This window comes from Lepus europaeus, chromosome 4 (assembly GCF_033115175.1).
Source record: "Lepus europaeus isolate LE1 chromosome 4, mLepTim1.pri, whole genome shotgun sequence".
NCBI classification, from domain to species: Eukaryota; Metazoa; Chordata; class Mammalia; order Lagomorpha; family Leporidae; genus Lepus; species Lepus europaeus.
In genome coordinates this window covers 141,240,383-141,266,314 of record NC_084830.1, presented here as the reverse complement: position 1 = coordinate 141,266,314, position 25,932 = coordinate 141,240,383, and the positions used below count along the sequence as shown (strand labels likewise).

The following is a 25,932-nucleotide window of genomic DNA, read 5'->3' as shown; positions in this document are numbered from 1 at the left end:
AGGTTGCCTTGGTCTGTCTTTCCTACTTATAGTTAGGTTTGTGTTTGTGGCATTGCTTTAGGTCTATTTTGAAGGTGTGTTTATTTTCTGTGTGATTCATACGGAAGTAAGATTGTAACATCCCAGATAGGATTGCCACTTTTTAGCCTTTGAATTCATCAAACTTGTTTCTTAGGATATTGCAGACCTAGGCAATTTTACTGTAGCCCCCAAATCTCAGTTGACCAGTAGGTACAAATTCATCATCTCACCGTTTAGAACTGGAAATCAGTACATTAGAGACAAAGGCTGTGATGAATAGTAGAAGAGATTTTGGGGGAATGGAGCCGAAATCCTAGTCCTTTCAGCAAGGCAGAGCCTTTTTAAATGGGTCTGTGACCATCCAGTGTTGAGGAAGAACTTTGTGTGTTAGAAGGGTGATACAGAATTTTTAAAACTGTTACATGGTGAAGATAGGCTGTATAATCCCTCTAGCCTCAGATTCTCTGTAATTGTTCACAGTGGTCTCAGAACTACTTCTGTGGCTCTGATATTAGATAATCAAGTTAAATATTGGGACATAGGTGATATTCCCAATGTGTGGAATTTAGGGAAGACTACAGATGGATTGTGAGTTTTGATGCTGAAAGCACAAACAGATTAAGAACTGCTGGTGCCGCAGCTCACTAGGCTAATCCTCCGCCTGCGGCACTGGCACCCTGGGTACTAGTCCCAGTTTGGGGCGCCGATTCTGTCCTGGCTGCTCCTCTTCCCGTCCAGCTCTCTGCTATGGCCCAGGAGGGCAGTGGAGGGTGGCCCGAGTCCTTGGGCCCTGCACCCACATGGGAGACCAGGAGGAAGCACCTGGCACCTGGCTTCAGATCGGCTCAGTGCGCTGGCCGAAGCGGCCATCTGGGGGGTGAACCAATAGAAGGAAGACCTTTCTCTCTGTCTCTCTCTCTCACTGTCTAACTCTGCCTGTCAAAACAACAACAAAAAACCAAAACAGTACTGTTGTCCAAAGAATAAGATTAATTGGCTGCTAATATGAAGGCCAATTCAAGAATAGCCAAGATGGGGAAGGCAGAAAAAGAGATGATTGTACAAAGATTTGTTAAGAGCAATACCCTGAACCTGAGTCCCTGAACTTAAGTGATTAAGTGGGAACTGAGAAACTGCTAATGACATAACAGGGATGCAGTCTGTAACATCTGAAATGTAGGTGATGCTGCAGGACCAGTGGTTCAGTTTCTTCAACAAATTACAAGGGAGAAAAAAAGGCAGGTAAGTCTATAAACTTGCGCAACCTGTAAACCAAGATAACTCAGACCCTTATCTGATTCCTCACTCAAATCTGTTTTGAAGTTAAGAAAGTATTGGGAAAAACTCAAAACTTGGTGTTTACTATTAAGGAGATGCTTTTTTTTTTTTTTTTTTTTTTTTGGTGTCAAAATGATGGATTTTATAGAATAATGCTTTTAGAGGTATACAATGTTTGGGTAAAATTATGAATTCTGGAATTTGTTTCAAAATAATCCAAAGTAAGGTGGGGAAAATAAGAGATAAGGTCCTGGGCTGGCACTGTGGCCTAGCTGGTAAAGCTGCTGCCTGCAGTGCCACCATACTTTATGAGCGTCAGTTCAAGTCCCTGCTGCTGCACTTCTGATCCAGCTCCTTGCTAATGCTCCTGTGAAAGCAGTGGGAGATGGCCCAAGTGTTTGGGCCCCTGCACCAACATGGGAGACCTGGAGAAAGCTCTTGGCTTTGGAGCAGTCCAGCTGCAGCCATTGTGGCCATTGGGGAGTGAACCAACAGATGGAAGACCTCTCTTTCTCTGCCTGTAAATCTGCCTTTCTAATAAATAAATAAATCTTTAAAAAAAAAAAAAAGCCAACTTGCTAATTTGAACGTTAAGAAGTTAACAAGACAATTTGAGTGTAATGATTGATGTGGGTTGAGTGGGGCAGGCTTCATGGAGGAGTTAGGTAAACCAAGTATGCTTAAGACATAGGGCCGGCTCACACCATGAGGTGGCTCACTAGGCTAATCCTCCACCTGCAGCGCTGGCACCCCGGGTTTCTAGTCCTGGTTGCTCCTCTTCCAGTCCAGCTCTCTGCTGTGGCCCGGGAAGGCAGTGGAGGATGGCCCAAGTGCTTGGGCTCTTCACCCACATGGTAGACCTGAAGGAAGCACCTGGCTCCTGGCTTCGGATCGGCGCAACGCGCTGGCTGTAGCACACTGGCCGTAGCAGCCATTTGGGGGGTGAACCAATGGAAGGAAGACCTTTCTCTAACTCTGCCTGTCAAACAAACAAAAAAACCAACTCAGACATTATTGAGTGGATGGCAGATGGCAGGAGCAGTTAGGAACCAGAAAGGTTTCCCTTGAATTTAAGCCAGTAAAGCTACTAAGGTATTTGATTTCCCAGATAGGGAAGCTGTATAGGTCACAGAAACCAACCAAAAGCAAGGGATCATTTCCCTAGAAAAATGGTCTAACACAGTCCTGAGGGGTGTGTGTGTGTGTGTGTTTTAAAGATTTCTTTATTTGAAAGGCAGAATTAGAGAGAGCTGCACTGATCTGAAGCCAGGAGCCAGGTGATTCTTCCTGGTCTCCTGTGTGGGTGCAGGGGCTTCTGCTTTTCCAGGCCACAGCAGAGAGCTGGACTGGAAGAGGAACAGCTGGGACTCAAACTGGCATCCATATGGGATGCTGGCGGCACAGATTAATCTACTGCACCACAGCACTGGCCCCCATGATACTATGCTTAGTTTTTAGATTGGTAAATTTCAAAAGTTGGAAAAAAAAAAATTCCACCTGCCTAAATAGCACTTATTTTTTTCAAGATCACACAGGTGGCCAGTGTAGAGGGAAAAGCTACCTGCAATGCTGGTATTCCATATGGGCCCATGTTCAAGTCCTGGCTGCTCCAGTTCTGATCCAGCTCCTTGCTAATGGCAGCAGCAGATGACCCAAGTGTTTGGGTCTCTATCACCCACGAGGGAGACCTGAAGCTCAAGTTCCTGGTCCGTGGTTCAAGCGTGGCCCAGTCATAGCTGTTGTGACCATCTGGGGAGTCAGCTAGAGAATGGAAGATAGATCTCTCTCTCTCTTTCTCATATATTGTTATAGTAGCACAAAATGGACCAAGATGGTGTTTCTTCTGGTCAGTATAATTTTCTTTATTGGTTTTGGAAAACCTCAGGCAGGCTACATTTCTATTTTTTTAAAAAACATTTTCATTTTTATTTTAAAGGCAAAGAGAGATCTTCCATTAGCCAGGGGTGGGACAGCTGAAGCCAGGAGCCTGAAACTTCCATCTGGGTCTTCCACATGGATGGCAGGGACCAAACTGAGCATCTCCTTCACCCAGGATGCACATTCAGGGTAAACTGGATGAAAAGTAAAGGAGCTGGGACTCAAATCAAACACTCCCATTAAGGAATGGGAGCATTCCAAGCAGCAGTTTTAACTGGGTTCTTCATAGGTTGTCTCCAATATGGAGTTGAGAATGCTGATTTGCGTATGTGCTAGGCACTGGGAAATGGCAGTGAAGCAAAGTTACTCATGGAGGTTACATTTTTTTTTTTTTTTTTTTTTGGACAGGCAGAGTGGACAGTGAGAGAGAGAAGAGAGAAAGGTCTTCCTTTTTGCCGTTGGTTCACCCTCCAATGGCGGCTGGCGCATCGTGCTGATCCGATGGCAGGAGCCAGGTGTTTATGCTGGTCTCCCATGGGGTGCAGGGCCCAAGCACTTGGGCCATCCTCCACTGTCTTCCTGGGCCACAGCAGAGAGCTGGCCTGGAAGAGGGGCAACCGGGACTAGAACCCGGTGTGCCGGCGCCGCAAAGCGGAGGATTAGCCTAGTGAGCCGCAGCGCCGGCTGGAGGTTACATTTTACGACAATAAATTGATACTGCCATGGCCAAAGAGGAGAATAAGAAAATAGGAAATGAGAGGGACTTGAGGAGGGTTTACTTAACGATAGGTCATAACATTATGCAAAAAGTGAGTGAACCAAGTTGAAATCTGGAGGTAAAGGCTGCAAGATAAATTGAGAGGGGGAAACACCAGAGCACATTAAGCCTGTGGTCAGAGGCCTTTGGCAGAGCTTTCAGCAGGAGACACAACTATCTGAATGCTGTGGGAAAGACCTAGGGTATAAACAGAAGCCCAGTTAAAACTGGAATCATCCAAGTTGCAACATAACACTAAACGGAGTAGGGATCGTGATTCTGGATGTTAAAATTTGCTGATTCCAGGATCTTTTAACTGTGCAACCCTAAGAAACATTAACTTTTGAGATGGATAAGGCCAGTTAAGAAAAGAGGAAGAGAGAAATCATAAGTTACTTTTGGGATGAACACTAAAAATAAAACCAAACCATTTGGTTTTGCCTTTTGTGATGGGTATTTTATAATGTCCCTTTGACTAGTTGATGGTATGCCAGGTACCTGATTCAGCATTTCTGGGTGTCTATGGGGGCGCTTCCCTACAAGATAAAAGTGCTGAACTGGGATGAAGCAGACTGCTTATTTCAATGTAGGCAGGAAATTATTCAGTTAAAAGGCCCAGACAGAACAGAACTAAACAAAACCAAAAAGCAGAATTTGGAATTCTGTTAGACATAATACCATAGTGTTCCCCATGACTAGTGCTTTAAGATTTTTATTTATTCAAGAGGCAGAGCTACATGGAGAGAGACAGAAAGAAAGGTCCTCGATCTGCTGGCTACCCCAGGGCACTGGCAGAGCACTAGCTGGGAGAAGAGCAGCTGGGATGTGAACCAGTGCCTGCATGGGACTCTGGCAGCTCAGGCAGAGGCCCAGCCTACTATGCCACAGCACTGGCTTCTGGGAGTTTAACCTTTTAAAAAATGTATTTTGGTTTCAAAGGCAGAAACAAATCTGCTGGCTGACTTCTCAAATGGTGCCAACAGCTGGGGCTGAGCTAGGCTAAAGCCAGAAATCCTGAGCTCAATAGGGTCCCTCACATGGGTGTCAGGGTTCCAAGTACTTGAGCCAGCACCTACTGATTTTCAGCATATACCTTGGCAGGAACAAGAAATTGGAACCACAGGTGAACTCAAACACAGATACTGTGACACACAATGTAGGTGTCCCCACCTGCATTTTAACTGGTGTGCCAAACAAATGCCCAGGTACCTGGAATTTTACACTGGTTTTCTTATGTTGCCAGCTTAAAATAGACTCCTCAGCTTCTATAATTATGTTGAGCCAACTCTGTTTTTTGGGGGAATCCTAGTATACCTTTATTGATGATATATATTACATATATTGATAATATAGCTGAAAATCTGAAGCACAGAAAAATTTTCAGAAGTGTCTTTTATATGAGTATTGATGAACACTCAATATTCAGGAGTGTGATTATTGTCTGATCATTTCCTTAACCTTGGAATCTGATTTCTTAAATTGGTTTTTTAAGAGTTCAATTTCTAGGTATCTCTACACAGCAGTATAAAACGGAGACATTAAGTTTCATGATTTAAGTCTATTTTCTTTTTTTTAATTTTTAATTTTTTTTGACAGGCAGAGTGGACAGTGAGAGAGAGAGACAGAGAGAAAGGTCTTCCTTTTGCCGTTGGTTCACCCTCCAATGGCCGCCGCGGCTGGCGCGCTGCGGCCGGCACACCGCGCTGATCCGATGGCAGGAGCCAGGTGCTTCTCCTGGTCTCCCATGGGGTGCAGGGCCCAAGCACTTGGGCCATCCTCCACTGCACTCCCTGGCCACAGCAGAGAGCTGGCCTGGAAGAGGGGCAGCCGGGATAGAACCGGCGCCCCGACTGGGACTAGAACCCGGTGTGCCGGCGCCGCAAAGCGGAGGATTAGCCTATTGAGCCGTGGCGCCGGCCTTAAGTCTGTTTTCTTAATAAAGGTTCCTTTAGTCACAGTATGGTAATCCACAAAACTGAGGAATAATTCTTAAGTTGGTAATTCTTAATGCTTAACAGGGCGTGCAAAAAAATACCTAGTCACTTTCTGTTTCCTAAGCAGTCAACATGTGATCATTAGAAAATCTGGACAACCAGGAAACTCAAAATGGGAAAGAAATAGGGAAGGAACCTGTTATTTTGGAGACACTAAAACTTTAACTTCAAACTAATTATTGGTTAGCAGTTTCTTTGATGTAAGCCAGTCTGTTTGGACTTTTTGGTGGTTAGAAGTAAAAGTAACCTGAAAATAGTAGCCCTATGCTAGATGGTGTTTCAAGATTCACAATTTAAAACTGGGAAACCAGTTCTGCCCATGTTGATACTCAACATTAGAAAATCTCTTATTTCCTCCACTGAGAAAATGAGTCATGTCATATTCCTTAAAGCTCAATCACAGAGCCTCAATTCTAAAAAACAAGAGATAAGAATGTGTTTCATATTTATTAAAAAAAAAAAAAAAGTGGATCCAAAGAACAACCTCAGGGATGGAGGTGTCAGGACACAGACCCATAGGTAGCTAGAAAAGTATGCCTTAGGGAAATTTAGGGAGCCTCATTACTACCTTGTTTACATGCTATAAGTAGCTAGCTTAGTTTTCCATTCTTCTGTCCCACCCACTTACAAACATGGCACAGCTACTGGCTTGCCTAGTAAGGCCTCAGTTAAAGGACCCCATTTACACAGATTCGGTACAGCAGTACTTCTAACTTAAAAAGATCTCATCCCCATACAGTCTTGTTCTAGATCTTTGGCTGACTATCTTTATTGTTGCGTGTGAGATGGTTTCACCCCTTGAACACACAAAGCCATGTTAAGTCTTTATAGTTATCAATAAATTGTACTGCCCTCTCTTTTACATGCAGCTAAAAAATGGCGAAAGGCCAGGACAAAACACAGTGAATGCTATACTGTTGCAATTATCACCCATTAAACGATCATTTGCTAATAACGGTCACTAAATTTATATATTAAAGAAATTATATATAGAATACTGCAAAAACACAGTAAAAAGACTGAAATTTGCTCATTTCTGCTCAGGAAGTCCCTTCAATCCCAAGCTTCATCATATGCCATCCTTTCAGCTTCAAAATTTACTGCTGTTACTACTGCTTCTCCTCCTTTTGATCTTCCTTTTGTTCCCCAGTGCCAGAACTTCCAGAGCCTTCTCGCTCGGATGCCATCTGTTGAGAAAATATTAGAGAACCACTTAACTTCAGGGCTAACAGTTTGTTTTCTGTTGTACACAAATGAAAAATATTCTTACACTATCTTCACTTCCAAACTAGAGTCAAGAAGGCAAGAGACTATTTTCAACTTCAACACACCCTCTCAGTTACATACATGTCTATGAAAGGAGCAGGAACCCACAAGTGACAGTAATCAAGAACAGTTACATCAATTACATAAGGATCCAAACAACCCTTCAGCGCTTGTACCTTTTTGTATGCCATTTCGAAGAGCTTCAATGATGCCTGCTGAAGGGAAGATGCTGCCTGCCTAATGTTTTCTCCTGTTTCGCTGTCTTTTCGAGCCAGGAGCTCCCTCATTTTGGAAATCTCTTCTTTTAGCTTGTTGCACTTAAAAACAGAAAACAAAAATTGTTGCTTTTCCAGGTCTCCTGTCATGTCACATCTAGCAGTAATCAGAAACATTTTTAATCTTTTTATTATTATTATTTATTTGACAGATAGTTTCTCAAGAGAGAGAGAGAGAGAGAGAGAAAGGTCTTCCCTCCATTGGTTCACCCCCCAAATGGCCACCACGGCCGGAGCTACGCAGATCTGAAGCCAGGAGCCAGGTGCCTCCTCCTGGTCTCCCATGCGGGCACAGGGGCCCAAGCACCTGGGCCATCCTCCACTGCCCTCCCGGGCCACAGCAGAGAGCTGGATTGGAAGAGGAGCAGCTGGGACTAGAACCCAGTGCTCATATGGGATGCTGGCACCGCAGGTGGAGGATTAACCAAGTGAGCCACAGTGCTGGCCCCCAGAAACATTTTTAAAAAGCTAAATCCCTATTAAGACCCACAGTAAAGTGAACTTCACTGACACGGTTAATGCTTCCTCCATTACTCCTTATTTTTAAGATAGAAATCACCTCATCAGCAGGCAACTGGTCCTTGAATTCTTCCATCTTGGTTTCTGTGTCATGAATGATTCCTTCAGCCATATTAACTGCTTCAACCCGTTCCTTAGAGAAATTAAAAGTTTAATCAACCAAAGTTTTCTAAACAAGATAAGCTTTCTACTGCATACAGAGTAAAAACACTTAAGAGGCAAAAATAATTATTGTCCGAGGTAATCTGGAATAGACTTAAGAGAGCTGGAGTCTTAAATATGAGAATTTCTGGCAGAGGGGCCATTCCACCCTTAAGTTATCACAGTCAAAGCAGAAGGAAAGCTAAACAGAAATATGCCCAGTATCATGTCTAGTTTTCCATTTTAATGTCCTATCTTTGCTAAAATTAAGCACTAAGAATAAAGGCAAAAAGTTATCACCTTCTTTCGCCGGTCTTCCTCAGCATACTTTTCTGCATTTTTAACCATATTTTCAATGTCATCTTTGCTTAATCCACCTGAAGACTGGATTACAACTACAGTAAAAAGAAGCCATCTCATTAATTCCCAGACAAAAAATATATACCTCTTTGTTCTCTACTGCCTCAAGAAAGAGTGCGTCTTCTCATAGCTGATCTTGATACAAATTATGAAGAGTAACCCAGGCAGGTGTTGTGGTTTAAGTGGGTAAAGCTGCCACCTGCCATGCCCGCATCACATATGGGCACAGGTTCACATCCTGGCTGTTAAACTTCCGATCCAGTTCCCTACTGATGGGAGAAGCCATGCAGAATGACCCAGGTTGTTTGGACCCCTGCCACTCTTGTGGGAGACCTGGATGGAGATCTTGGCTCTTGCTTGGCCCAGTCCTGGCCTTTGCAAGCCATCTGGGGAGTGAATCAGCAAATGGAAGATCTGTTTCTCCTTTTCTATGACTTGTAATTGTCATACAAATAAATCTTAAAATAAAATAAAATTAAAAAAAAGTAATTCCCTAATGTCCAATAATAAGTAAAAGAAAACAAAAAAAACTAACTTATCTTTAGAACATGTGGCCTACATACCTAATGAAACACCACTACTGTTATAAAAGGGACTGAAAGGATGGACTCATTATCCTTCCCCAGAGTCTTGGAGAACAAGATGTGAATAACAGGTTCTATTTCTCAACAGGGGTCCCTCAACTCTGAGTCTGATAAATAAGGACTTACTCTGCTGCTCGCGTCCTGTGCCCTTATCTTTCGCAGAAACATGTACAATCCCATTGGCATCAATATCAAATGTAACTTCAATCTGAGGGACTCCTCGAGGTGCTGGAGGAATTCCAATCTAAAATAAGTAAACAAAGACTCAGAATAAGCTCATCTCATAGGAGTCCAATCTTCTAGTTCCAAATAGGCAATCTTTTCTAGTAAACAAATTACTTAGTTCCTAGGTAGAACAAGTGATACCATCACTTAATGTACATAAACACAGGTTTTTAAGTGAGGGCAGTAGTTTCATTGGTGCCTGAAATCATCAGGGGTTAAAACCACAGAAGGTCAACTACACGAAGTAGTCACAGTGGCTGTACTGGACTCAGCGATGGTGAATGACAGCAAACTTCCCTTCTGTTGTTCATACCACCAAAAACCAGTAAGAAATGCTGATCAGAAGTACCAAATGTCTTTTAAGTAAGTAGTCAAGAATTCTCTGATGTAAGTGTTGTTTTTTAACTTTCCGCTGGCTCTTTATAAACTTAATAGAGCAAGGTTTTTCAGTAAAAACTGAAGTCATATCTAGTTCCACAATCTGTCTGCATACCTTTTCAAGATATGTTGTACCTCAGCAGTCTAAAGTATTCTTTTCAGGGGTTAGCCTACATTTACATGAGGAAATTGAGCACAATTCAGGATTCATTAATACGTACCAAAGTGAACTGTCCAAGAAGTTTGTTGTCTCCAGCCATCTCTCTCTCCCCCTGACATACTTTAATCTCGACTTGAGTCTGCCCATCAGCAGCAGTAGAAAACACCTACAAAAAGAAAATTTCCTGAGTTGGCAATGTGATTAAACTAGTCCTCTTATACAGACAAAAGACAAGCAAGAGAAAGAAATTCACATCCCAACATTGGAAGGATCCTAATATACACTATATTCAGAAAAAAATGCTCATCTTTACAGGGAAGAAGAGTAAGATTAGTACAGCAAAAGGACAGACGATAGCTACTGCTTTGTAGCATTAGCAGAGAAGGGCTCAAGACAAGGAGCTGAAATGCTGAAATGTGCTATTTGGGAAACAGGTGATATATGTGCTCAGTTCAGGAAGTCACCACACACTTTTTCAGGATGATGTGTCGAAAAAAAACATTACAAAAATACAGCAACAGCCACAGTTCTTCAGAAAAAAAGACTGAGAAAGTGAGGAAATAATAATTTATGATAGACCCAGCCATGTCTAAATGGCCCTGCTTGATATCTGAGATCCCCACCCTCATTTACCCATATACAAACATACTCCCCTTGTCTATGCCAGGGTATGCTTTTTACTGTTCTTGAATACAGAAGACTACGGAACATTCAGTCCCAAATTATGAAGGAGAGGCTACTGATGCCCTCCCTACAGAATCACTGCTAGCTGACAAATAATGAACTTCTCCCAAACAAAAAGTTCTCACCACCCTCAGTCAACCTGTCTGGACCACAAACAGAAAGCAAGTTTTTCCTTCTAAAAAGGCTCACAAAAGTGCCTGCAAAGGTTGGTGTTTGGCTTAGTGGTTAATTTGGAATACCCACATCCCACGCGAGTGTCTGGATTCAACCACCAATTCCATTCCAGATTCCAGCTTCTTGCTAATGTGCTCCTGGGAGTTAGCAGGCAATAGCTCAAATAGCTGGGTCCCTGCCACCCACAAGGGAGTCCTAGATTAATTATGACTTTGGCAGGTTAAGGTGCTAGGAGTATTTGAGGAGTGAACCAGTCCCATAACAAGGTAGGAATGGGTGGCTCTTACCTGGCTCTTTTTGGTTGGAATAGTGGTGTTCCTGTTAATAAGCTTGGTGAAGACACCTCCTAGAGTCTCAATACCCAGAGACAGGGGAGTGACATCCAGGAGCAGCACATCTGTGACATCACCAGCCAATACGCCTCCTTGAATAGCAGCTCCAATAGCCACAGCTTCATCAGGATTGACAGCTTTACTTGGGGCTCGGCCAAAAAGATCCTGCACAGTCTGCTGGACCTGGGCAACAGAAGAAAGAAATCTGTTACCCAACATCGAGGGTAACTGCCTGAGAAGAGTGAGAGCACGCATGTGTTAAGACCTCAACGCAATCTCAAGGCAGGCTAATTCAGATCCAACAAGGTTTACTCAAATTATTGGTTCACAGCTCAGTTCTTGTTAAAGATCCAGTAATACGTACTTTACTCATCATCTGAAATGGTAATAGGCAAGGGGACTTATATATACATTGTGTACTCCAAGTTCTCTTTTACACAATTAAAGGAAGCCATAGAAATAATGCAATACGGTTACCAATGACATGGTTATCCCTCCTGTTTATCATATTAGGGTTAAGAAAAAGTGTGTTTAAATAGTATCTGGGAAAACTTAACGTAAAAGGCTCTAGCTCAGAGCCTTTAATTTTCTTAGGTTTATCCTGTGCATATTTCCATGATTACTTAACTCCAGCCTAGGATAATCATGTTCAGACTTCAACAGGTTTGTGCTCAGTCATTAGTTCTCCACACATCTGTGAGTTCAGAATGATGTGTTGTTAAATAAAATGCATCACTGCACAAAATCTGTTGAAGAGATGGTAAGGTACGGTGTACAAAGACACATGTCTAAAGACCCTCACGGCTTGTGACCAACATTCCAGTCTCAGACCTTAAACTTAGTTTCATTCCTAAAAATCTACAAGACAGAACTTAGGGTCCTCCCTGAGGATATTCTGCCCCTGTTAATTTTTAATACCAACTTAAAAAAAAGGCAGAACAGAAACCTTAAGTGAGGATACAATCTTATTCTTCTTTCAAGCCACCCTGGTAAAAAGAGCAACATGCTTACATCTGCAAGATAGGCCACCTGTCCCAAGAGTGTTTTATGGGGTGACCCCTTTTCTATGTCAAAAATTCCAAGGGTCCATACCTTGGGCATCCTAGTCATGCCACCAACAAGAATCACTTCTCCTATGTCACTCTTGCTAACTTCTGCATCTTGCATAGCTTTCTGGCATGGAGCTATAGTCCTCTTGATCAGATCTGCAACAATTCCCTCAAATTGAGCCCGGGTCAACTTCATGTTCAAATGCTTGGGTCCGGAAGCATCCATCGTAAGATACGGCAAGTTGATGTCGGTCTGCAAAAGAAATGTTTTATCATTCAGTGTGAGACAAATGGTGGTTACATTTTATTATTTTAAAATAAGACCATACACTAAGACAGGCTTGAAAAGCCACAGCAATGATCAAACCTGGTTTATTTGAGCAGCTACTAAAGACAGTGACTGGGAAGATGCAACCTCCCACCTCCCTACAGAAACCATTTAAATAAAATCTATAGTTATTAACAATGAAAAATGGAGTACTCAAGTAGTTCAAATTCCTCTTCACACTAAACATTAAGAATTACAATACAAGGGCTGGAGCTGTGGTGCAGCAGGTTAAATTGCTGCTTTGAACTTATCCATTTGCCAGTTTGAGTCCCAGCTGCCCCATTTCCAATACAGCTTACTGATAATGCACCTGGGAAGGCACAGATGATGGCCCTAGTACGTGGATTCCTGCCACCCATGTGGGAGACCTGTCTTCTGGTTTCACCCTAATCTGACCCAGGCATTGAGAGTAAAAATGGAATCTCTGCCACTCTGCCTTTCAAATATACAAACAACTTGGAAACTCTTCTGGTGTTTGTATTCCTCTTTCACAGATCTCAGTTCTACAGAACACAGTAACTCACTTGGCGGGCTGGCCTATGCCTGCCCCACTTTATCCACTATGGCCCTTTCTCAGGTCTTCACCCTTTTCCTTTTATCTTTTCAAGGTCAATTTCATCTCTCAGAAGTTATTCTAATTATGCCAAACATCTGTCAGATTCTTTTCTGTAATTATAAATATAATTGGCTTTTAAACCACTTCTTACATTAATAAATTAGGAGAACATGGCCCAAGTCCTTGGACCCCTGCACCAGATGAAGCTCCTGGCTCCAAACTGATGCAGCTCCGGTCATTGTGACCATCTGGGGAGTGAATCAGCAGAAGGAAGACCTTTCTCTCTCTGCCTTTCAAATAAAAACAAACAAACAAAAAAAACCGAGGTAGGGACTTGAACCTAAGCATTCTGCAGTACCATTTACTCTGTATCACTTCAGGTTTGACATTTATTAATGCAAGGACCTAACTGTCTTATCAGACCACACTGTTAACTCCACAAGGGTAAAAGTGTCCAAGAACACAGATTTACAATCACCTATGCAAACCTCAAAGTACAAGGATGCTCAATGCAATTTATTAGAATAGCCAAGTGCTGAAAAATAATTCAAATGCCTATCAGTAAAATACAGCCTACTAATTAAAACCAAGCAATGTATTCCAACACCTCACCCCAGCAAAAGTATCCAACTCCAGCAAAGAATTAGAAGCTATCTTCTGGCAGTCCCACAAATTTCAGTATCAAAGCTAATGCCATGTTGCAAAATTCTGCAACTTCACATGACAGCAGGAGCAAAGTAACCCCCAAAATGGATACATGTATAACTTTGTCACTCCTCACAGCTACTTTTAAAACACCTCGGGTTTGACTGCAGGTTAATCAGCACAACCACTTTACATACCTCTTCCCTGTGGCTGGCTAAACTAAGGCAACAGCTCTGTTCTTCCTGCTGCTGCCCAAAAATGGGGAATAAATCTAAGAAAAAAGAAAGACTGGAATTAGTCCATGTCTCACCTGCACAGATGAGGAGAGCTCACATTTGGCTTTCTCAGCAGCTTCTCTCACTCTCTGCAGTGCCATGTTGTCTTTGGTCAAATCAACTCCTGTCTACAAAGTGATGGCATGAAAGAGAATTAGCAAAGTGATGAATATTATTTTATTTGCAAGTATTAGAATAGGCAAGCATGAAGCACTTTCTTTTGCTCTTAAAAAATTAGACAGGCATGGGTGTTTTGGTACAGCAGGTTATGCTGTACGTGGGACCCCCATATCCCATTTCAGAGTGCCAATTAGAGTCTGAACCAGCTTCCAGCTAATCCTTGGAGGCAGCAGATGATGGCTCAAGTGCTTGGACCTCTGTCACCCACAAGGTTCTTAGCTTCAGCCTAGCTGAGCCCCAGCTACTGCAGGCATTTGGGGACTGAACCAACAGACAGAAGATCGGTTTCTTTCAAATAAAATAAAAACTTTTAAAAGGTAGAGAAACAAACAAAAACCCCCCTACTTTGGAAAAGTAATTGGTGCCTGCAAATAGGCCTGAACTAATCTTCAGTTCTTTCCAGTCCTAGGACTGCAGTTCAAAAAAAAGTCCTCCAAATTCCTTTTCCAAAGTGGCATACTGATTGCCTTATACTTAGGTCTCCTGTTTGCTCTCAATGTGAAGATTATAGTAACTAAATAGTTCATTCTACCCAGGAACCTGAAATGTAATTATTTCAGTGCTCTATTAAAGCAAAAAAGCAATCATGAACAAAGAAATTATCCCAATGTCTACATATTAACCACAATAACTGACCTCCCTCTTGAACTCCTTCACAATGTGTCGTAACAAGGCCTGGTCAAAGTCTTCACCACCTAAGAAAGTGTCCCCATTTGTGGATTTCACTTCAAATACTCCTTTCTGAATTTCCAGGATGGAAATATCAAAAGTTCCACCACCTAAATCATACACAGCAATGCTAAAAAGAAAAAGAGTACCTTAAGGAATGAAACCTATCACAAGAGCATAAATTTCAATAACCAAATGAAGACAAGCTTAGCCATTTCCCTGAACTGCAATAATTCTAGAATTTGTTAACTCCATCGGTGACTTGTTAACATGTGCCCCCAACAGGTTAAATGTAAACTGCACAGCTAAAATGAAACCCACAAATCAATCTAACCAATGGCATTTGGAAGCCAGTGTTGTGGCACAACAGGTTAAGTCACTGCCTGTGATGCTGGCATCCCTCTGAGTGCTGGTTTAAGACCTGGCAACTCCACTTCCAATCCAGTTCCCTGGGAAAGGAGTGGAAGATGGCCGAAGTACTTGGGCCCCGGGCCCCTGCCAACTACATAGGAGACCTGGATAAAGTTCCTGGCTCCTGGCTTCAGCTTGGCCCAGTTCTATTTGCTACAGCCGCTAGGCAAGTTAACCATTAGACAAATGCTCCTTCCCTCTGCCTTTCTAATGAATAAATCTTTTTTAAACTTTTATTTAATAAATATAAATTTCCAAAGTACAGCTTTTGGATTACAGTGGCTTCCCCACCCCCATAACTTCCCTCCCACCTGCAACCCTCCCATCTCCTGCTCCCTCTCCCATTCCATTCATATCAAGATTCATTTTCTATTATCTTTATATACAGAAGATCAGTTTAGTATATATTAAGTAAAGATTTCAACAGTTTGCACCCACACAGAAACACTAAGTGTGAAATACTGTTTGAGTACTAGTTATAGCATTAATTCACATTGCACAGCACATTAAGGACAGAGATTCTACATGGGGAGTAAGTGCACAGTGACTCCTGTTGTTGACTTAACAAATTGACACTCTTGGCCAGCGCCGTGGCTCAACAGGCTAATCCTCCGCCTGCCGCGCCGGCACACTGGGTTCTAGTCCCGGTCAGGGTGCTGGATTCTGTCCTGGTTGCCCCTCTTCCAGGCCAGCTCTCTGCTATGGCCCGTGAGTGCAGTGGAGGATGGCCCAAGTGCTTGGGCCCTGTACCCCATGGGAGACCAGGATAAGCACCTGGCTCCTGCCTTCAGATCAGTGCAATGTGCCGGCCATTGGAGGGTGAACCAACGGCAAAGGAAGACCTTTCTCTCTGTCTCTCTCTCACTGTCCACTCTGCCTGTCCAAAAAAAAAAAAAAAAAATTGACACTCTTGTTTATGGCATCAGTAATCACCCTAGGCTCTTCTCATGAGTTGCCAAGGCTATGGAAGCCTTTTGAGTTCGCTGAGTCCGATCTTATTTAGACAAGGTCATAGTCAAAGTGGAAGTTCTCTCCTCCCTTCAGAGAAAGGTACCTCCTTCTTTGATGGCCATGTAAGGACTGCAGAATCATTTGGTCTGACCCTGTCAAGGCAACTGCAGTGTTCAAGCTACCAGCAGGCTCTTTTTTTTTTTGACAGGCAGAGTGGAGAGTGAGAGAGAGACAGAGAGAAAGGTCTTCCTTTTTGCCGTTGGTTCACCCTCCAATGGCCGCTTCGGCCGGCACGTTGCGCTAATCCGAAGCCAGGAGCCAGGTGCTTCTCCTGGTCTCCCATGCGGGTCCAGGGCCCAAGGACTTGGGCCATCCTCCACTGCACTCCCGGGCCATAGCAGAGAGCTGGCCTGGAAGAGGGGCAACCGGGATAGAATCCGGTGCCCCAACCGGGACTAGAACCCGGAGTGCTGGCACCGCAGGTGGAGGATCAGCCTGTTAAGCCACGGCGCCGGCCGATGGCCCATTCTTTCCACTGGGATCTCGCAGATCTTTCATTTAGGGTTTTTTTTTGTTTTGTTTTGTTTTTGCCAGAGTGTCTTCGCTTTCCATGCCTAAAATACTCTCTTGGGCTTTTTAGCTGGATCCAAATGCCCTAAGGGCTGATTCTGAGGCCAGAGTGCTGTTTAGGACATCTGCCATTCTATGAGTCTGCTGTGTATCCCGATGGATACACACGTTCTCTCCTTTTTAATTCTATCAGTTAGCATTAACAGACACTAGTCTTGTTTATGTGATCCCTTTGACTCTTAATCCTATTATGATCAACTGTGAACTGAAACTGATCACTTTGACTAGAGAGATGGCATTAGTATATGCCACTTTGATGGGATTGTATTGGAATCCCCTGGCACGTTTCTAACTCTACCATTTGGGGCAAGTCAGATTGAGCATGTCCCAAATTGTACATCTCTTCCCTCTCTTATTCCCACTTTTATATTTAACAGGGATCACTTTTCAGTTAAATTTAAACACCTAAGAATAACTGTTAATTAAATAGTTCAAACAATAGTATTAAGTAGATCAAAAAAATACTAAAAGGGATAAAGTATTATTAAGTTAGTTATTCATCAACATTCAGGACAGGGCTGATCAAGTCACTGCTTCTCATAGTGTCCATTTCACTTCAACAGGTTTCCTTTTTGGTGCTCGGTTAGTTGTCAGCACATGTATCAAAGAAAAATGACACAACCCAAAAGTAAACAAAGGAATGATCTTGAAATGAATACAAAATATATACCATATAGCCTAAAAGGTAAAAGAAGTATTTTTACTTGGAATACAAGGCTCAGTCACAGAGAAATACAGATTATAAAGGGTGCATGTCATATATCGATGACCTTAGTTTTATACAACCAGGAGGCATTTACTGCAAACTTACATTTTATCTTCAGATTTGTCTAGACCGTAGGCCAGAGCAGCAGCTGTGGGTTCATTAATCACCCGAAGCACATTTAGGCCAGATATCTGACCAGCATCCTTAGTAGCCTAGAGAAAACAAAAGGCATTTTCTCACCTTGTGTCCCAGGTACCACTACTTTTTGTGAGTAAGACTATTTAGGAGGCTGGCATTGTTGATGCAGATGGTTAGTCTGCCGTCTGCTGCACTTCTGATCCGGCTCCATTCTGATGCACCAGAGAGGGCAGCAGAGGATGGCCAGAGTCCTTGGGACCCTGTCACCCACATGGGAGACCCCAGTGGAGTTTTAGGTTCCTGGCTTTGGACTGCCCTAGCACTGGCCATGCAGCCTTTTAGGGAGTAGACCAGAAGATGCAAGCGCTCTCTCAGTTACTCTTTCAAATGGATAAATAGATCTTTCAAAACAAAAACAAACAAACAAAACACTCGACTAATTGGTCTCACCTGTCTCTGTGAGTCATTGAAATAAGCTGGGACTGTGATTACAGCATTCTTTGCCGCGTGTCCCAAGTAGTTTTCTATGAAAAAGCCAAGAACAAAATTCAATCATAGCAACAATTACTAATGTAGCCTAACCTCCATCATCCTCTTTTGGAGCCACTGACAACATCAGTTAGTTTTCTGGCAAGTGACCTAACATACAGAACCCTCTTAGGAAAACACTCCATTTTTTAAATTATTATTATTTGACAGAGTTATAGACAGTGAGAGAGAGAGAGACAGATAGGAAGGTCTTCCTTCCATTGGTTCACTCTCTAAATAGCTGCCACAGACAGCGCTACACCAATCTGAAGCCATGAGTCAGGTGTTTCTTCCTGGTCTCCCATGTGGATGCAGGAGCCCAAGCACCTGGGCCATCCTCCACTATCCTCCTGGGCCACAGCATAGAGCTGGACTGGAAGAGGGGCAGCCGGGACTAGAACCTGGCACCCATATGGGATGCTGGCACCGCAGGTGGAGGATTAACCAAGTGAGCCACGGCGCCAGCCCCAAAACACTACATTTTTAAAGACACCTTCAATACTTTACTGAAGGTCCACCAAGCTACAATGTAAAATGTAAAAGTCACTAATTTCTTCAAATGTAAATTTCTAAGTTTTACCTAACAGGGACAACAGCTTAATGTGTGGATTTCTGGCTTTCAAAAAAGAGCACTACCTGGGGCCAGCACTGTGGCATGGCAGGTAAAGCCACCACTTGTGATGCTGCCATCCTATATGGTCACCAGTTGAGTCTCAGCTAGCTGTTCCACTTTGATCCAGATCCCTGCTAGTGCACCTAGGAAACCAGCAATAGATGGCCAAGTGCTTGGGCCCCATATGGGAAACCCCACGTGGGAAACCCAGAAGAAGCTCCTGGTTTTGGTCTGGCCCAGTCCCAGTCATTGCAGCCATTTGGGGAGTGAACCAGAGGATGGGAAGATCTGTCTATAACTCTGACTTAAAAAAAAAAAAATCGTAACACACACATACACACACACACAAACACCACCACCTCATTGCCCACTACTGGAAAAAAGCAGCTATCCAACATTAGGAAAACCTGAAGAATCTGCAAAGTATGAAGCATAACATTCAGTAAACTTTACTCTTTTTCAATATGGAACTTTTTTTTACCTTTTTCAAGAACATTACAATGTATAAATATATTTCCCACATGGACTAAATATTAAATACAGATAATGAAAATTAGCTTGCTAAATAATATGTCTAAATTCCATTTCATTCTGTATTAAAATAAATTGAATAAAACTGAGTTTATACTGGGAAGGAATTACTTTAACAACTTTGTGTACACTGCTATGTAGATTTAAAGTGAATTATAATAAACATGTTTGCCCACTTCTATATTTTCTGTACAAAGGGTACCACAGAACCCTGGGGTCATGGAGTGATGCCCACTTCTATATTTTCTGTACAAAGGGTACCACAGAACCCTGGGGTCATGGAGTGAGTGATCGCAGATCACCTAGTTCTCTGAACTATCCCAGATCCCAACAAAAGCTCACCTGCAGTCTCTTTCATCTTCATCAACACAAATGCTCCTATCTGACTTGGAGAATAGAGCTTTCCATGAGCCTCAACCCAGGCATCGCCATTGGAGGCACGGACTATTTTAAATGGAACATTTTTACTGAAAGACATAAAAAATCATTTGAGAGAAAATGTACCATAGCCACCTACCATCACAAAGTTACCACACACCAAAAAAATCCATCTTCCAACCTCTATAGAGACTCTGGCCAACAAGTTAACTTCAGAAATGAATCTCATGAAAACCTCTGGAAACCAACCCTTAAAATGTGAAAACATCATTCTAATGAACGCTGAACATTACTTCACCAAGTAGCTGCTCTGGAAGTGGTCTAGCAGCTCTAGCTGAGGGTGAAACATGACCCAGAAATTCCAATACTAGGAATCTATTTTAAGGTAAACAAACCACACTTATGACAGCATTATTTCTAATAAACAAAAAGTAAAATCCCAAATGTCCCATCAACTATCAATACACAAAAAAGTGACCACAAAAAGGATCAAGAGTAATACATGCTACAACATGGATAAACTTTGACAATATGCTAATTCAACCAAGTCACACTGCAGTCCACATATACAATGATATATTTTTAAAAATATTTATTTATTTGTAAGTCAGAGCAACATGGAGAAGAGAGGCAGAGAGAGAAGCCTTCCATCTGCTAGTTCATTTTTTTCCCCAGTTGGCTGCAGCAGCTGGAGCTGTGCCGATCCAAAGCCAGGAGCCAAGAGTTTCCTCTGGGTCTTCCCATGTGGGTGCAGGGGCCCGAGGACCTGGGCCATCCTCTACCACTTTCCCAGGCCACAGCAGAGAACTGGATCGGGAATGGGGCAGCCGGGACTTGAACCAGCACCCACAAGGGATGCCAGCATGGCAGGTGGCAGCCTCATATGCCACGGCACAGCACCAGCCCCTACAGTGATATTTTTAAAAGTTCATGGAGGGGTTGGCATTTGGCAGAGTGGTTAAGATAGCCATACTGGAGGGGGCCGGCACAGTGGCATAGCGGATAAAGCCACAACCTGCAATGCTGGCATCACATGTGGGCACTGGTTCTAGTTCTGGCTGCTCCACTTCCGATCCAGCTCTCTGCCACAGCCTGGAGAACAGTGGAAGATGGCCCAAATCCCTGGGCCTCTGCACCCATGTGGGTGACCTGGAAGAAGCTTCTGGCTTTGGATTGGCCCACCCCTGGCCATTCTGGCCATTTGTGGAGTGAACCAGTGGATGGAAAATCTCTCTCTCTCTCTCTCTCTCTCTCTGCCTCTCAAATAAATAAATAAATCTTTATTTAAAAAAAAAAAAAAAAAAAGATGCCCATATCAGAGTGCCTTGGTTCAAGTCCCAGCTCTGCTGTTGACTGCAGCTTTCTGCTAATGCACACCCTGGGAACCAGCATATGATTCCTCAAGTAATTGGATCCCTCCTACCCACATAGGAGATCTAATCCCAGCTGTTGTGGGCCTTTGGGGGGAATGAACCAGTAGATGGAAAATCTTCATCTTTCTGCCCTTAAAATAAAATGAGACTAAATTTTAAATATTCTTAAATTCTATCAGCCTATTTTCTAAAAGGTTCATGGAAAATGAAATTTTTGTTATGGGACAAAAATTTCTGAAATCTGCATGTAAGTAGTTTTCAAACAGTTGATGGAAAATGCTTATCAGGAAAAAATTATACATGTTCTAAACATCTAAACAAAACAGACTCATATTTTGATTTCATTTTTTTCAGTAACTTTTTGAAGTACCCTTCTCTATGACTCCATTTGTAACCAAATAAAGCCATTTAAAAACAGACTGAGGTGCTAAAGGCTGGCATTGTGGCACAGCAGGTTAAACCACTGATTACAATGCTGGCATCCCATATCAGAGTGCTGCTCTGACTCCTGGTTACTCCACTTCCAATCAGTTCCCTACTAATGGGCCCTGGGAAGGCAGAAGATGATGGCCCAAGTACTTGGGCTCCTGCCACCTGTGTGGGAGACCTATATGGAATTCCTAGTTCCTGGCTTTGGCCTGGCCCAAACCTGGCTGTTGCAGCCATTGAGGGAAAAGAACCAGGGGATGGGCTCTCTCCTGCTGCTGCCCTGCTTTCATATAAATTTTTTAAAAGGCAAAACCCAAAAAATTGCAATATAAAAAATGTACCTCTAGTATGTTTAATCTGAAGGAAAAAAGTTTGTTTTTCTTCCATGTATATACATATATAATATACATATATCTAATCAACACATGAATCCATGACATTATTTGCTTCATGTGTTAAACACCAATTCAGGAAAGCTTCACAAATCTTCACAGATCATGTCAATATTTATATACCAAAGACCTAATCTGTGAAGGCAAAAATAAATCTCTTAAAGAGTTCCCACGAGGCATGGATTTTCCCTAAGGACAATGTCAGTATGTAACATGACCAAAGTGAAGTGTCCACAGAACCTGAACAACCTTGAAAGCTTCTTTTAAATGACCTCTGTAAACAACTGTGCCTTTGCTATTACTCACATGTCTTTCTGTACTTCAGGGTCATCATAGCGCCGGCCAATAAGACGTTTGGTGGCATAAAATGTATTGTTCGGGTTAGTGACAGCCTGTCGCTTGGCTGGCATGCCAACAAGACGCTCACCATCTGCAGTAAAGGCCACAACGGAAGGGGTGGTCCTGGCACCTTCGGCATTCTCCAGCACCTAAAACTCCCCAAATAAGAGAATCATGTTCTAAGTCATCAGTGGCATCACTGTAGCAATTTAAACTTTAAGACACAAAATGGTCCCAAATCACAAAATAAATACTCAAGTAACAGTTTCAGGGGGCATGCCTTACCACTATGAATGCTGACCCAATAAATGCTTATACTTAATACTTAAGAAAGCAGATATTTAAGGTATCTTATACCTTTAGTCCTTTACCTTGAAACAACTTACAAAGTTAAAAACCAAAAATGGAACAGAGACTATAAACCAGCATTTTAATACTTGAACTTATAATACCGTTCATAAATAAATTCTACTTACTTTTCAAACTTTCCTTTCATGGAGGCTACACATTTCAGGTGTATAGGACTGAAGTGCTAAGAAGCATAAATTAAGTTGCAGGAAGGAATCAGCTCTTAGTTCCCAAAAAGTGGGAATAAAAGTCCCTGGACAGCTTAGGATGTTTCAGAAAAGTACATGCAGGAGAGATGCCACAGAAAATGAATAGAGGCAAAATTAAAAAATCCCTGGTGTTCTAAATCTTGGTTAAGAACCTAAAGGGAATAGGTTTCATACCCAGAATAAAGACTGAACAGCCTTTACCACACCAGGGAGCTCCCCAAAACAAGATTTAGGATGTTGAACTCTACATGCTTCTAGTCTGTCTTATCCCCAACCTTGGTTCAACTGACTTACAAAATGCAGAACTTTGATTACATGATTAATCAACAGTCTAACTGTTCCAATTCCTCCTAATGATAAATTCGTCTCATCCCCACACTAGATGACGCATTAAAATCCTAGTCTGGGGGCCGGCACCGTGGCTCAACAGGCTAATTCTCCGCCTTGCAGCACCGGCACACCGGGTTATAGTCCCGGTCTGGGCACCGATCCTGTCCCGGTTGCCCCTCTTCCAGGCCAGCTCTCTGCTGTGGCCAGGGAGTGCAGTGGAGGATGGCCCAAGTACTTGGGCCCTGCACCCCATGGGAGACCAGGAGAAGCACCTGGCTCCTGCCATCGGAACAGCGCGGTGCGCTGGCCGCAGCGCGCCTACCGTGGTGGCCACTGGAGGGTGAACCAACAGAAAAAGGAAGACCTTTCTCTCTGTCTCCCTCTACTGTCCACTCTGCCTGTCAAAAAAATAAATAAATAAATAAATAAATAAATTCCTAGTCTGGGAAGTCAAATCCATTCAACAATCAGTACCATAAAAGTGCACAAGAGCCTTAAAAACATCTTAGTTTCTAAATACAAACCAGGTCTCAGAATCCTAATTAAATCAAAGGGCACAGGTCTTTGTATGGGGGACAAGACATCTTTAAGTTACCTGCAGTTATCAATCATGCTCACCTTTGCTTGTTTACCTTCCATAACTGCAACACAGGAGTTTGTAGTACCCAGATCAATTCCAACAACTGCACCCTTAATTGCTTCTGACCTGCAAGATATTGAAAACAATGCCATGGTTATCATTATCAACAGTAGTCTCTGAAATGACTACAGGAAACAATGGATTTGATAAAGGAGTGGGGGGGGAGCACAATACATAACCTACACAATTACAGTTAAGTAACTATAGAGGAATGGTTAATCACAAATGTAGAGGGGTCGGCACTGCAGTGGGTTAGGGCCCTGGCCTAAAGTGCCGGCATCCCATATGGGCACTGGCTGCTCCTTTTATGATCCAGCTCTCTGCTTTGGCCTGGGAAAGCAGTGGAAGATGGCCCAAGCTTAGGGCCCCTGCACCCACATGGGAGACCCAGTGTAAGCTCCTGGCTCCTGACTTTGGATCAGCTCAGCTCTGGCCGTTGTGGCCGTCTGGGGGGTAAACCGGAGGATGGAAGACCTCTCCGTCTCTACCTGTCTCTATTAACTCTGTCTTTCAAATAAATAAAATTAATCCCTGCTTTCTCTCAAAGGACATGAAGGTATACTTACGCATAATCCCGCCTTGAAACAATTCTGAACGCCTCATGACTAAAGCCATTCCAGCCATCCTAAAAAAGAACAAAACTGCATCACCCCTCAACTATATAAGAAAACAAGCTCGTTCCAATTATGCTAAGAAAAAGTTTCCAATTTGCACTCTGCTGAGCAGCTACCATGTGTAAAACCACAGTGGAATGAAATACTGCAGACTGTTTAAGAGACATTATTATGGCACTAAAACAGCAAACATTTAGTAAACATAACAATTTTCCATGTAAAACAAATATAGGATTTCTCAACCTTAGCACTAATCTTGAGCCAGCTCTTTGTTGGGCGGGGGCTCTTCTGTGCCTTGTAGGATATTCTGCAGCATCCCTGGCCTGTACCCACTGGAAGCCAGTAAGCAGCAACCCATACTCCTAAAGCACAACAAACACTACCAAATGTCCCCAGGAGGTAGAATGCCCCGAGTAAGAACCAGTGCATTCATTACACACTGCTCGGATCGCTCTCAATCTCCCTGTAGCAGCATGTAACTTCCCCTGACGCTGTCATGCAATCGCCTTCAGCAAAGTAGCATCAGCGATTTGTGGAGCCACGAAAAAAATTACACAAAAACGTTAGCTTGCTTCCAACAAGATAACGACCTTCGTAACGACCTACCCTCAGGCCACTTGCAAGCCCTCCTTCAGGCCCACCCTGAACAGATACATTTCCTAAGATTTAAGAGATGCTCGTTATTTTTCAGAGCGAGCAAGCGCCCCACAGCCTTTTCCCCTTCTCTATTTTTATAAAGAAACAAACGAGTTTTCAACCGAAAACTTTGAAAAAACGTTACTAACTACGAAAAATCGGAGCTGGAGTCTGTGACTTTGGATTTACCGTTTAGATGCTTTCTTTGCACTCTTAAGAAAAATAAAACCCAGGCCACGGTTCTCTCCCGAGACTGCATGCCTCGCTCAAGGCCGAATGTGCCCATCAGGACCACTACCGTGAACTCGTGGGGAGAGACCCGATCCCGAGTGTGACTCAGCAGGGCCCGAGGCACGGAAGCAAGACCTAGATCAAGTCCGGACCCGGCAGCGCTCACGGGGCCAGGCCCGTTATTCTCCTGCTGTCCCGATCTCTCGCGGAGGATTCTGACCCCGAGGCCCCAGGCCGCGAGCCCTCTCCGGAAAGGCCCGACGGTTTCTCACCTGGTGGCGGGCGGCCGCGGGGCCCCGGGAGGCTGCGGCGCCTACAAGGCGAGCTGCTGCGGCTCGGCTGGCACTTATCATGGCGACGAGACGGAGGGCGTACGAGGCTGCAAAAAAGAGCACCCGGGCGCACAGGAGCTGCGCGGAGCGGCGGTGGCAGCGCTTCTGGAAACCTCCAACCACGTGGGACGGGGGGCGGGGGCCGGTCACTGCCTCCCTAAGGCCCTCTCTTCCGCTGAGGAGGCCCCCGCGCCGCCTGACCAGCGATTGCCTGACTGAGGCTCCCGGAGCCAGGGTCTCCAGGTAATGTGCTTCTCAGCATGATGACTGAAAAAGACCTGCCCTCCCTTTGCAGTGGCGGCTGTTCTGGGGTCAGCGAGAGGCGACGAGGCGAAGAGAGCGACGAAGGCAGCGCCGCAGACAGCCCCGGTCCTTGGCGGCAGGAAAGACTCAAGGTCACACGGGATAAACTGCGAACCGATTACAGTCTCCTTGCGTCAGTTGC

General features: G+C 43.6%; 1 protein-coding gene and 1 non-coding gene across 2 annotated transcripts; both read right to left on the bottom strand.

The window, feature by feature from the left end:
* Nucleotides 1–6,382: 6,382 nt before the first annotated feature.
* On the bottom strand, nucleotides 6,383–25,620 carry HSPA9 (heat shock protein family A (Hsp70) member 9). Its single transcript, XM_062189067.1, has 17 exons — nucleotides 25,428–25,620; nucleotides 24,241–24,299; nucleotides 23,653–23,740; nucleotides 22,115–22,296; nucleotides 19,579–19,703; nucleotides 18,015–18,088; nucleotides 17,532–17,638; nucleotides 14,696–14,858; nucleotides 13,915–14,007; nucleotides 12,119–12,328; nucleotides 10,982–11,209; nucleotides 9,898–10,002; nucleotides 9,200–9,317; nucleotides 8,430–8,524; nucleotides 8,029–8,121; nucleotides 7,371–7,511; nucleotides 6,383–7,115 (listed from the first exon to the last, which is right to left on the bottom strand). The coding sequence occupies exons 1-17, from the start codon at nucleotides 25,506–25,508 to the stop codon at nucleotides 7,038–7,040; spliced, it is 2,040 nt and encodes a 679-aa protein (XP_062045051.1). The 5' UTR covers nucleotides 25,509–25,620; the 3' UTR covers nucleotides 6,383–7,037.
* On the bottom strand, nucleotides 11,693–11,767 carry LOC133758953 (small nucleolar RNA SNORD63). The gene has a single exon (XR_009865850.1). It is a non-coding gene; the product is annotated as a small nucleolar RNA SNORD63 (small nucleolar RNA).
* Nucleotides 25,621–25,932: the final 312 nt, after the last annotated feature.

Bases quoted from the DNA above. Each gene is read 5' to 3' on its own strand.
- HSPA9 (XM_062189067.1), bottom strand. From the start codon at position 25,508: ATGATAAGTGCCAGCCGAGCCGCAGCAGCTCGCCTTGTAGGCGCCGCA. The intron at 11,210-12,118 runs GTATGGACCCTT...TCTGTTGCCCAG, and splicing joins GCATGACTAGGATGCCCAAG to GTCCAGCAGACTGTGCAGGA. The intron at 8,122-8,429 runs GTGATAACTTTT...AATTTCTCTAAG, and splicing joins AGGAAGACCGGCGAAAGAAG to GAACGGGTTGAAGCAGTTAA.